This window comes from Leucopleurus acutus (assembly GCF_964270905.1).
Source record: "Leucopleurus acutus genome assembly, chromosome: 2".
Lineage (NCBI taxonomy): Eukaryota > Metazoa > Chordata > Mammalia > Artiodactyla > Delphinidae > Leucopleurus > Leucopleurus acutus.
The window spans coordinates 176,240,210-176,252,522 of record NC_139143.1 but is presented as its reverse complement, the minus strand read 5'-3'; the positions used below and the strand labels follow the sequence as shown (position 1 = coordinate 176,252,522).

At 38.9% G+C, this 12,313-nt stretch overlaps 1 protein-coding gene across 5 annotated transcripts in view; it reads left to right on the top strand.

Annotated features, from left to right (window-relative positions):
- Positions 1 to 12,313, top strand: part of ZBTB40 (zinc finger and BTB domain containing 40) — a 77,981-nt gene that overhangs the window by 34,793 nt on the left and 30,875 nt on the right. For all 5 annotated transcript variants that reach the window (XM_082833327.1, XM_082833324.1, XM_082833325.1 and 2 more), the window contains 2 exons: positions 459 to 1,228; positions 1,705 to 1,838. In XM_082833327.1, the coding sequence (XP_082689453.1) occupies positions 532 to 1,228; positions 1,705 to 1,838 (831 nt within the window). In that variant the 5' untranslated portion in view covers positions 459 to 531. The remainder of the gene's footprint in view (positions 1 to 458; positions 1,229 to 1,704; positions 1,839 to 12,313) is intronic.

Here is a 12,313-nt window from a genome sequence, read left to right as displayed (position 1 = left end):
ATTATAAATCTGTTTATATATATATCTATATGTCTCCTTCATTTGGCTGAGAACTTGAGAGCAGAATGCATGTAGCAATATAGTTACTTACAGCTTTGAAATCAGTGAGACATGGGTATGCCACTTAATGGCTGTTTTTCCTTAAGCTGGTTCTCTCAGTCTCTTTGAGCTTCAGTCTTATGTATAAAATGGGGAGGATACAGTACTTTTCCAGTGAGTTTTTGTGAGGATCAAATGAGATCATCCAGATGACACACTAAGCATAGTCCTGTTCATGCAGTTAAACCCATGCCAGTTATTATCATGATTAATTCAGTATACCTGGCACAGTACCCCTTCCTGTTCAGCAGCATTTGCTGAATGAACCAGTGAATTGCCTGTTCATTTTCATATTTCATTCAGGGCATTTCCCTGTGTGCTTATGAAGTATTAACATGGCATTTTTGGGGTTTTTCCAGGATCTAGTGCTGATCCTCACAAAGTGATTCTGGAAGAAGAGAGGAAAGGAAGTCCTCAGACAGAGCTGATGCGATGGAGCTTCCCAACTATAGCCGGCAGCTGCTACAGCAGCTCTACACGCTGTGCAAGGAGCAGCAGTTCTGTGACTGCACCATTTCCATTGGTACCATTTACTTCAGGGCCCACAAACTTGTCCTGGCTGCTGCCAGCCTCCTGTTCAAAACCCTGCTGGACAACACAGACACCATCTCCATCGATGCATCTGTCGTGAGCCCTGAGGAGTTTGCCCTCTTGTTAGAAATGATGTACACTGGCAAACTACCTGTGGGCAAACACAACTTCTCCAAAATCATCTCCTTAGCCGACAGCCTACAGATGTTTGATGTGGCTGTTAGTTGTAAAAATCTTCTAGCTAGCCTTGTAAACTGCTCTGTTCAGGGTCAGGTGGTGAGGGATGTCTCCACACCATCCTCAGAGTCATCCAGGAAGGAGTTGGAGAAGCCTGAAGTAGAAATCCTTTCCTCCGAGGGTGCTGGAGAGCTTCATTCTTCCCCGGATGTTTCCACCCCTCCAGGGGGCCCTGTGAAAGCCGAGGTGGGGGAAGTGATCCAGACGGTTGTGCAAGAGATGAGTGTGGATCCTTCCGCTGCCCAGGGGATTCAGGGGAATGCAGACACCCCAGTGGAGACTCCTCTGACAGCTGAAGATTTTTCCCCTTCTCCTGTTGTACAAACCTTTAGTGAGGCAAAGGAAGCAAGCCCAGAATCAGGTAATATTCATTTAATAGTTGTTTTGTAATCTGTCCTTCCGTTGTCAGTTACTAGATTCAGTGATCTTTTTGATTTTTTTGTTTGTTTGTTTGTTTCATTGATAAATTTATCAAAGATCACTGTTAGATTGGAAACCAAAATCCAATGCAATACTTGTACTAGGATATTCTTCTTTTAAAAGTGTCTGTGGTTTTGAGTGTTGCAAGCCTGAAGATGAACCACAGAGCAGAAAAGCAGTATTGAAATAACCATGTACCATCTTTGATTCTTACCCGTTATTTTAACTATGATGATGATGGCACAAAGGAGGAAGCTATTAGAGATGCTGTTTGCTATTACTCATAACTGATACATTAGCTGTTTTGTTTACAAATGCAGTACATGACCTAAAGGTTCTCAGACAGCTTAAACTTTTAAAAATTATTTCAAGTAATCAATCACTGATTTTTTAAATTTTGTTTTGTTTTACATTCAGAGTATGAGGGGAAGCATTACCAGCTGAATTTTCTTCTAGAAAATGAAAAAATCTTCTCAGATGCACTCTTGATTACCCAGGATGTTTTAAAAAGACTAGAAGAATGTTCAGAAATTAAAGGTGCACAGAAGGAGGTAGGTACCACGAGTTTTATTTGTTTGCTGGTTTAGTGTTCTCAGGATAGCAGATCAGTTATCAGGATCTCAATTTTTTTCAAACTTTAAATTTTTTTTTTTTGACATTTATCCCCTAAAGGACAGTCATGCAAAAGTGCTAGGTAAGAGACTTTCAAAACGAAGTTATATTTTGATCACTAGGTGGATCCCAGCTTACAACCGGTTTTGATCCAGGATACTTAACTGAGCTTACCAGTTCCTCCTGATTAATCAGGAATAAAATGGGGCAGAAGGTAGTTATGGATAACCCCAAATCAGAGATGAAGTAATAAAAACAAAAAACCAAACAACAATAAATACTCAAAACATGGTACGAAAAGGATTTAATATGGACTTACACAGTAAATTGCATCGTGTTTAGGAATGCAGTGGTCATTTTCAGACATAAAAACAATAATGGTGAACATTTATTGAATTCTTACCTTGATACACTTGGTATCAATACATATGTTATCTCATCTAATCCTCACAAAAATCATTGAGGCGGATACTATTTTATTATTTTTTATCACTGTTTTATGGATGAGAAGAACTGTCTCAAAGAGGTGATGTAACTCGGCCAAGGTTGCAGAGCTCATAAAACTAAGCTCTGAGCAAGAATTCAAACCTAAGCATTCTGACTTTAGAGCTCTCCTCTTACACATTGAGTTACTGCCTCCCAAAGGGATAAAAATGATGCGTGTATGTCATGTATGTATAAAGGTACATAGGCATCACCTGACAGAAAACTGTCAAATGGTTATCATGCTCTATTTCTTAGCTGACGTTTTCTGTTTTTTCATTATCTCAGTGAGGTGCATCCCCACCTGTGGGCTCCCTCACTACCCAGTTCCTCACACCTGATGCTGTAGGGTTGACTGCACTGCCACTTTAGGACTCCCTTGCTTCCCCTTTCTTCCGGCCATGCTTCCCATTCTGAGAGGTGCTGGCAGAGTGAGCGGGCGCTGCCCCTGTAGTCTTGCTCATCTGACTGAGGGGTTAGTGTGGGGAGGCCTCCCATGTTGCTGTAGACAATTTAGTGTCTGTTAGTTACTTTTTTTTTTTAAAGGGAGGTTGCAATTTTAATTTTTTTATTATTTATTTATGGCTGTGTTGGGTCTTCGTTTCTGTGCGAGGGCTTCCTCTAGTTGTGGCAAGCGGGGGCCACTCTTCATTGCAGTGCGCGGGCCTCTTACTATCGTGGCCTCGCTTGTTGCAGAGCACAGGCTCTAGACGCGCAGGCTCAGTAATTGTGGCTCGCGGGCTCAGTTGCTCCGCAGCACGTGGGATCTTCCCAGACCAGGGCTCGAACCCATGTCCCCTGCATTGGCAGGCAGACTCTCAACCACTGCACCACCAGGGGAGCCCTGTTATTTACTATTAATCCAAGCAATAAATGCCTTCTACTATTTAAATAGTTCCCTGATTCATAGCAAGTTACTTTTTAAAAAACAAATTCAAGATCAAGTATTTACTTTAACCATGGTTTATCGACAGTTGGCTCTAAATTGTTTTTTTGAGAGATAAGCTGTTTACAAGACTGGGCTGACCCTGATGACTCTCTTAGGGGAGGTTTCAAGTGGTAAATCCTTGATACTCTTTGTACTGATTATGCTGAAGGACATTATGGTTTTGTATTTTTGCACTTGGATGTTCTCTTAGCTGTTCAATCCATCATTTTGTCACTAGTTTGTTACCTCGATAGCTTATAGACACACCTCTTCATTTTCTCTCTTAAGACTTCCTCTCCACTTAACTTTGGTTACAGAGGAGCAACATCATTCCTTAGATCAGCAATACTCAAGTTATTAGTGTCACCTCTGTACTAACTTAAACTGTGCCTTATGCATTTTTTTCCCAACACGTGTACCTAAAAGTGTCTGGCACATACAGGTGTTCAAGAAATGTTTGCTGTACAGGGATTCATTCAACATTTCCCCCCGCACTGCTTGTCCTAATCATTTGATGGCAATAACGTTAATAGTACTTTGCAATAACACTGATTCACTGTTGGTGATCATTATAGGCTTATGTTATTTCTTCCTCGGTTTTAGAGGTCAGAGTAAGAGCACTACAAATCACTTGGTAGCTATATTTAAAACTGATTCTGTTTTATTCTATAATAAATTGTTCAGCTACAGAAAGAAAAAAGGAAAAATACTTTAAGAACGTAAGATTAAATTAAATATAGAGTTGGGGAGGTACTGCTTTGTATGTAGGCCCTGTACTTCTCTCTTTCTCTCTCACTTTATTTTAGACAGCTTGAGGTATGATTGATGTACAGCAAATTGTACATATTTAAAGGTTATAGTTTGCTAAGTTTTGAAACCTGAAATCATCATCACAATCAAGATAGTGAACATAATCATCACCCCTAAAAATCTTGTCACATCCCTTTGCAATCCGTCCATCCTGCCCCTTTCCACTTGCTATTTCCCAGGTAACACTTGTCTGTTTTCTCTCTCTCTAGATGAATGTGCATTTTCTAGAGTGTTTTATAAATGGAATCATATAATCTGTATTCCTTTTGGTCTGGCTTCTTGCATTCAGCATAACTATTTTGAGGTTCACCCAAGTTGTTGCATGTTCATTCCTTTTTATTGCTGAGCAGGGTCCCATTGTATGGACATACCATTTATCTATCCAGCTCTACCATTTACTAGTATTGTTAGCTTCAGCAGCTTAATACCTGAAAGCCTTAATTTCCTAATTTGTAAAATTTGGTAGTGTTATCACCTACATCATAGGGTCATTGTGAAATTAATTAAGATTTATGTAAAACTCACACTAAAACGGCAGGCACATAGAAGGAGCTCAGTAGGTGACGACTGCTTTTGTTTGCTGATACATTAACTCAGTATTTTTTTAAAATTTTTTATTTATTTATTTTTAACATCTTTGTTGGAGTATAATTGCTTTACAATGGTGTGTTAGTTTCTGCTTTATAACAAAGTGAATCAGCTATATGTATACATATATCCCCATATCCCCTCCCTCTTGCGTCTCCCTCCCACCCTCCCTATCCCACCCCTCTAGGTGGTCACAGAGCACTGAGGTGATCTCCCTGTGCTATGTGGCTGCTTCCCACTAGCTATCTATTTTACATTTGGTAGTGTATATATGTCCATGCCACTCTCTTACTTCATCCCAGCCTACCCTTCCCCCTCCCTGTGTCCTCAAGTCCATTCTCTATGCCTGCATCTTTATTCCTGTCTTGCCTGTAAGTTCTTCAGAACCATTTTTTTTTAGATTCCATATTTATGTGTTACCATACGGTATTTGCTTTTCTCTTTTGGACTTACTTCACTCTGCATGACAGTCTCTAAGTCCATCCACCTCACTACAAATAACTCAATTTTGTTTCTTTTTATGGCTGAGTAATATTCCATTGAATATATGTGCCATATCTTCTTTATCCATTCATCTGTCAATGGACATTTAGGTTGCTTCCATGTCCTGACTATTGTAAATAGAGTTGCAATGAACATTGTGGTACATGTCTCTTTTTGAATTATGGTTTTCTCAGGGTATATGCCCAGTAGTGGGATTGCTGGGTCATATGGTAGTTCTGATTTTAGTTTTTGAAGGAACCTCCATGCTATTCTCCATAGTGGCTGTATCAATTTACGTTCCCACCAACAGTGCAAGAGGGTTTCCTTTTCTCCACACCCTCTCCAGCATTTATTGTTTGTAGATTTTTTTGATGATGGCCATTCTGACTGGTGTGAGGTGATACCTCATTGTAGTTTTGATTTACATTTCTCTAATGATTAGTGATGTTGAGCATCCTTTCATGTGTTTGTTGGCAATCTGTATATCTCCTTTGGAGAAATGTCTGTTTAGGTCTTCTGCCCATTTTTGGATTGGGTTATTTGTTTCTTTGATATTGAGCTGTATGAGCTGCTTGTATATTGCAGAGATTAATCCTTTGTCAGTTGCTTCGTTTGCAAATATTTTCTCCCATTCTGAGGATTGTCTTTTCGTCTTGTTTATGGTTTCCTTTGCTGTGCAAAAGCTTTTAAGTTTCATTAGGTCCCATTTATTTATTTTTGTTTTTATTTCCATTACTCTAGGAGGTGGATCAAAAAGGATTTTGCTGTGATTTATGTCATAGAGTGTTCTACCTATGTTTTCCTCTAACAGTCTTATAGTGTCTGGTCTTACATTTAGGTCTTTTATCCATTTTGAGTTTATTTTTGTGTATGGTGTTAGGGAGTGTTCTAATTTCATTCTTCTACATGTAGCTGTCCAGTTTTCCCAGCACCACTTATCGGAAGGCTATCTTTTCTCCATTGTATATTCTTGCCTCCTTTATCAAAGATAAGGTGACCATATGTGCGTGGGTTTATCTCTGGGCTTTCTGTCTGTTCCATTGATCTATATTTCTGTTTTTGTGCCAGTACCATACTGTCTTGATTACTGTAGCTTTGTAGTATAGTCTGAAGTCAGGGAGCCTGATTCCTCCAGCTCCATTTTTCTTTCTCAAGGTTGCTTTGGCGATTTGGGGTGTTTTGTGTTTCCATACAAATTGTGAAATTTTTTGTTCTAGTTCTGTGAAAAATGCCATTGGTAGTTTGATAGAGATTGCATTGAATCTGTAGATTGCTTTGGATAGTAGAGTCATTTTCACAATGTTGATTCTTCCAATCCAAGAACATGGTATATCTCTCCATCTGTTTATATCATCTTTAATTTCTTTCATCAGTGTCTTATAGTTTTCTGCATATAGGTCTTTTGTCTCCTTAGATAGGTTTATTCCTAGGTATTTTATTCTTTTTGTTGCATTGGTAAATGGGAGTGTTCCCTTAATTTCTCTTTCAGATTTTTCATCATTAGTGTATAGGCATGCAAGAGATTTCTGTGCATTAATTTTGTATCCTGCTACTTTACCAGATTCATTGATTAGCTCTAGTAGTTTTCTGGCAGCATCTTTAGGATTCTCTATGTATAGTATCATGTCATCTGCAAACAGTGACAGCTTTACCTCTTCTTTTCCAATTTGGATTCCTTTTATTTCTTTTTCTTCTCTGATTGCTGTGGCTAAAACTTCCAAAACTATGTTGAATAATAGTGGTGAGCGTGGACAACCTTGTCTTGTTCCTGATCTTCGTGGAAATGTTTTCAGGTTTTCATCATTGAGAATGATGCTGGCTGTGGGTTTGTCATATGTGGCCTTTATTATGTTGATGTAAGTTCCCTCTATGCCTACTTTCTGGAGGGTTTTTTATCATAAATGGGTGTTGAATTTTGTCAAAAGCTTTCTCTGCATCTGTTGAGATGATCATATGATTTTTATCTTTCACTCTGTTAATATGGCTTATCACATTGATTGATTTGCGTATATTGAAGAATCCTTGCATTCCTGAGATAAACCCCACTTGATCATGGTGTATGATCCTTTTAATGTGCTGTTGGATTCTGTTTGCTAGTATTTTGTTGAGGATTTTTGCATCTATGTTCATCAGTGATATTAGCCTGTAGTTTTCTTTTTTTGTGACATCTTTGTCTGGTTTTGGTATGAAGGTGATGGTGGCCTCGTAGAATGAGTTTGGGAGTGTTCCTCACTCTGCTTTATTTTGGAAGAGTTTGAGAAGGATAGGTGTTAGCTCTTCCCTAAATGTTTGATAGAATTCACCTGTGAAGCCATCTGGTCCTGGGCTTTTGTTTGTTGGAAGATTTTTAATCACAGTTTCAATTTCAGTGCTTGTGATTCATCTGTTTGTATTTTCTGTTTCTTCCTGGTTCAGTCTCTGAAGGTTGTGCTTTTCTAAGAATTTGTCCATTTCTTCCAGGTTGTCCATTTTATTGGTATATAGTTGCTTGTAGTAATCTCTCATGATCCTTTGTTTTTCTGCACTGTCAGTTGTTACTTCTCCATTTTCATTTGTAATTCTGTTGATTTGAGACTTCTCCCTTTTTTTCTTGATGAGTCTGGCTAATGGTTTATCAATTTTGTTCATCTTCTCAAAAAACCAGCTTTTAGTTTTATTGGTCTTTGCTATCATTTCCTTCATTTCTTTTTCATTTATTTCTGATCTGATCTTTATGATTTCTTTCCTTCTGCTAACTTTGGGGGTTTTTTGTTCTTCTTTCTCTAATTGCTTTAGGTGTAAGGTTAGGTTGTTTATTTGAGATGTTTCTTGTTTCTTGCGGTAGGATTGTATTGCTATAAATTTCCCTCTTAGAACTGCTTTTGCTGCATCCCATAGGTTTTGGGTCATCGTGTTTTCATTGTCATTTGTTTCTAGGTATTTTTTGATTTCCTCTTTGACTTTTTCGGTGATCTCTTGGTTATTTAGTAGTGTACTGTTTAGCCTCCATGTGTTTGTATTTTTTACAGATTTTTCCCTGTAATTGATATCTAGTCTCATAGCACTGTGGTCAGAAAAGATACTTGTTACAATTTCAATTTTCTTAATTTTACCAAGGCTTGATTTGTGACCCAAGATATGATCTATCCTGGAGAATGTTCCATGAGCACTTGAGAAGAAAGTGTATTCTGTTGTTTTTGGCTGGAATGTCCTATAAATATCAATTAAGTCCATCTTGTTGAATATGTCATTTAAAGCTTCTATTTCCTTATTTATTTTCATTTTGGATGATCTGTCCATTGGTGAAAGTAGGGTGTTACTATTGTTGTGTTACTTTCGATTTCCCCTTTTATGGCTGTTAGCATTTGCCTTATGTATTGAGGTGCTCCTATGTTGGGTGCATAAATATTTACAATTGTTGTATCTTCTTCTTGGATTGATCCCTTGATCATTATGTGTGTCCTTCTTTGTCTCTTGTAATGGTCTTTGTTTTTGTTTTTTGTTTTTTTGCGGTACGCGGGCCTCTAACTGTTGTGGCCTCTCCCGTTGCGGAGCACAGACTCCGGACGCGCAGGCTCAGCGGCCATGGCTCATGGACCCAGCTGCTCCGCGGCTTGCAGGATCTTCCCGGACCAGGGCACGAACCCATGTCCCCTACATCAGCAGGCAGACTCTCAACCACTGCGCCACCAGGGAAGCCCTGGTCTTTGTTTTAAAGTCTATTTTGTCTGGTAAGAGGATTGCTACTCCAGCTTTCTTTTGATTTCCATTTGCATGGAATATCTTTTTCCATCCCTTCACTTTCAGTCTGTATGTGTCCCTAGGCCTGAAGTGGGTCTCTTGTAGACAACATATATACGGGTCTTGTTTTTGTATCCATTCAGCCAGTCTGTGTCTTTTGGTTGGAGCATTTAATCCATTTACATTTAAGGTAATTATTGATATGTATGTTCCTATTACCATTTTCTTAAATGTTTTGGGTTTATTATTGTAGGTCTTTTCCTTCTCTTGTGTTTCCTGTCTAGAGAAGTTCCTTTAGCATTTGTTGTAAAGCTGATTTGGTGGTGCTGAATTCTCTTAATTTTTGCTTGTCTGTAAAGGTTTTAATTTCTCCGTCAAATCTGAATGAGATCCTTGCTGGGTAGAGTAATCTTGGTTGTAGGTTTTTCCCTTTCATCACTTTAAATATGTCTTGCCACTCCCTTCTGGCTTGCAGAGTTTCTGCTGAAAGATCAGCTGTTAACCTTATGGGTATTCCTTTGTATGTTATTTGTTGCTTTTCCCTTGCTGCTTTTAATATTTTTTATTTGTATTTAATTTTTGATAGTTTGATGAATATGTGTCTCAGCATGTTTCTCCTTGGATTTATCCTGTATGGGACTCTCTATGCTTCCTGGACTTGATTGATTATTTCCTTTCCCATATTAGGGAAGTTTTCAACTATAATCTCTTCAAATATTTTCTCAGTCCCTTTCTTTTTCTCTTCTTCTTCTGGGACCCCTATAATTCGAATGTTGGTGCATTTAATGTTGCCCCAGAGGTCTCTGAGACTGTCCTCAATTCTTTTCAATCTTTTTTCTTTATTCTGCTCTGTGGTAGTTATTTCCACTGTTTTATCTTCCATGTCACTTACCTGTTCTTCTGCCTCAGTTATTCTGCTATTGATTCCTTGTAGAGAATTTTTAATTTCATTTATTGTGTTGTTCATCATTGTTTTATGCGCTTTAGTTCTTCTAGGTCCTTGTTAAACGTTTCTTGTATTTTCTCCATTGTATTTCCAAGATTTTGGATCATCTTTACTATCATTACTCTGAATTCTTTTTCAGGTAGACTGCCTATTTCCTCTTCATTTGTTTGGTCTGGTGGGTTTTTACCTTGCTCCTTCATCTGCTGTGTGTTTCTCTGTCTTCTTATTTTGATTGACTTACTGTGTTTGGGGTCTCCTTGTCGCAGGCTGCAGATTTGTAGTTCCCGTTGTTTTTGGTGTCTGTCCCCAGTGGCTAAGTTTGGTTCAGTGGGTTGTGTAGGCTTCCTGGGGGAGGGGACTAGTGCCTGTGTTCTGGTGGATGAAGCTGGATCTTGCTGGTGGGCAGGACTGTGTCTGGTGATGTGTTTTGGGGTGTCTGTGACTGTATTATGATTTTAGGCAGCCTCTCTGCTAATGGGCGGGGTTGTGTTCCTGTCTTGCTAGTTGTTTGGCATAGGGTGTCCAGCACTGTAGCTTGCTGGTCGTTGAGTGGAGCTACGTCTTAGCATTGAGATGGAGATCTCTGGGGGGGCTTTTGCCGTTTGCTATTACGTGGGGCCAGGAGGTCTCTGGTGGTCCAATATCCTGAACTCAGCTCTCCCACCTAAGAGGCTCGGGCCTGACACCCGGCTGGAGCACCAAGACCCTGTCAGCCACACGGCTCAGAAGAAAAGGGAGAAAAGAGAGAAAGAAAAAAATAATAAAATAAAGTGATTAAAATTTAAAAAAATATTAAAAATTAAAAAGTCATTTAAAAAAAAGTCATTTTTAGACTCAGTCAGTCTTGAAACTCCTTTTTCACTTAATGCCTTATAATATCCTAGTGCCGTGGTCACTTACTCTGACATGAGATGGTTTGCTGTTGATGTTTTAAGCTTAGTTTGCTTAAGTCATGCTTTCAGATAGATACCATTACCCTTGGAAGTAGCTTCCTGAACTGCAGGTGTAGTGTCTCATACAAAGCCATCAGTCTCTAGAACAGCAGTTCAGTATATATAAAAATGATGCACTTGTTAAAATGGTGGATTTGTTAAAATGTACACCTCCAGACCGCATTTCCAGAGTCTGATTCTTACGTTGTGGTAGAGCTTGGGAATCTCCATCTTTAACAAGTTCCCCGTGGACTGCTTTTTTGGTATCTCTAGACTACATTTTGAGAAGCATTGCTGGAGAAGTTAATGGCTTAACAAAATTCTTAATGTATGATGGCAGATGTCACAGTGTCTATGCTGACAGCTCTCAGTGTTTTGAGTAGCTGCTGAATACGCATTTCCCAAGTGTTATTCTTTGCTTTCTCCTTGATTCAGCAAATATTTACTGAGCAACTGGTATGTGCCAGGCATTGAGCTGGTTGCTAGGAAAATAAACATAAATAAGACTGGATCCCTATCCTTACAGAATGTCTTGACAGCAAAGAAATCCTGCCACGTATGTAATTTTTTGAGACGTGTATACAGAAGTCACCCAACTACAGGAATCCCCAAAAGACTTCAGTGTCGAACGTATTTATTAGAACTGTTCACTTGGAACATCATTCTGCATTTTAGCTACAGTTGTAAAGGTTGTTTGGGGGTTTTGTTTGTCACTGTTCTGTTTATACATCTTTAGCTCCCAGAGAGCTTTGAATGTTTTTTGTTGTTGTTGGCTGTTATTTGGTTCATCATCATAAATTAAAAAGATGGCTCAACGTTAACTATAATCTACACTTAGGTGTGTAATTTTGAGGCCTGTTAAGGCTTGTGAGTGATGTTCTGATTGAGATGGACCAGCCTGTTCCTTTTCTTAAAAACAGATATGAGGTATGTACCTGACCTGGATTGCGTTAAGGGAGGACATCATGAACCAGTGTCCTGATTATTTTATTTCCTGAGATAAATGATGAAAGGTGGCAAAGCCATTCCCTGAGCAGTGATTGCAGCAATATGAGAAGAATCTGGGCAGCTTGAATTGCGTGAAACCAAAGCCAAAACTGATTAAGGAGAAATCTCTTGGGTGCCGGGATGGGAAAGTGGCTTCCCCTTGTCTGTATCTCAGTGTAGTATCTCTTACCATTAGAAAAAGCTGATACTGACCTAAGAGGCTTTCTGGCTGAGCTGAGTAAAACCTGTATTTAAAGGCAAACTTATACTTTTTTACACCTTTTATGTTAGAACTTTTAATTGTCTACTTGCTTTATTCCTAGCCGTGTCCCTGCTTTTAATTAATTGTGTAGATAGCAAGGTGAGTGTTTGACTAGAATAAGGAGATAACTTTTTCTACTATTGATTTCCTTGCTGTTTGATCCACTTTTCACCTAAAGTTCTAGAAAGACTCCCAAAGCTGAAGACCTGGTAGCATCCTTTTTTCCTTCAACTTTGTTTCAAAGGCAAACAACAGTGAAGGCTCTTATGTGAATC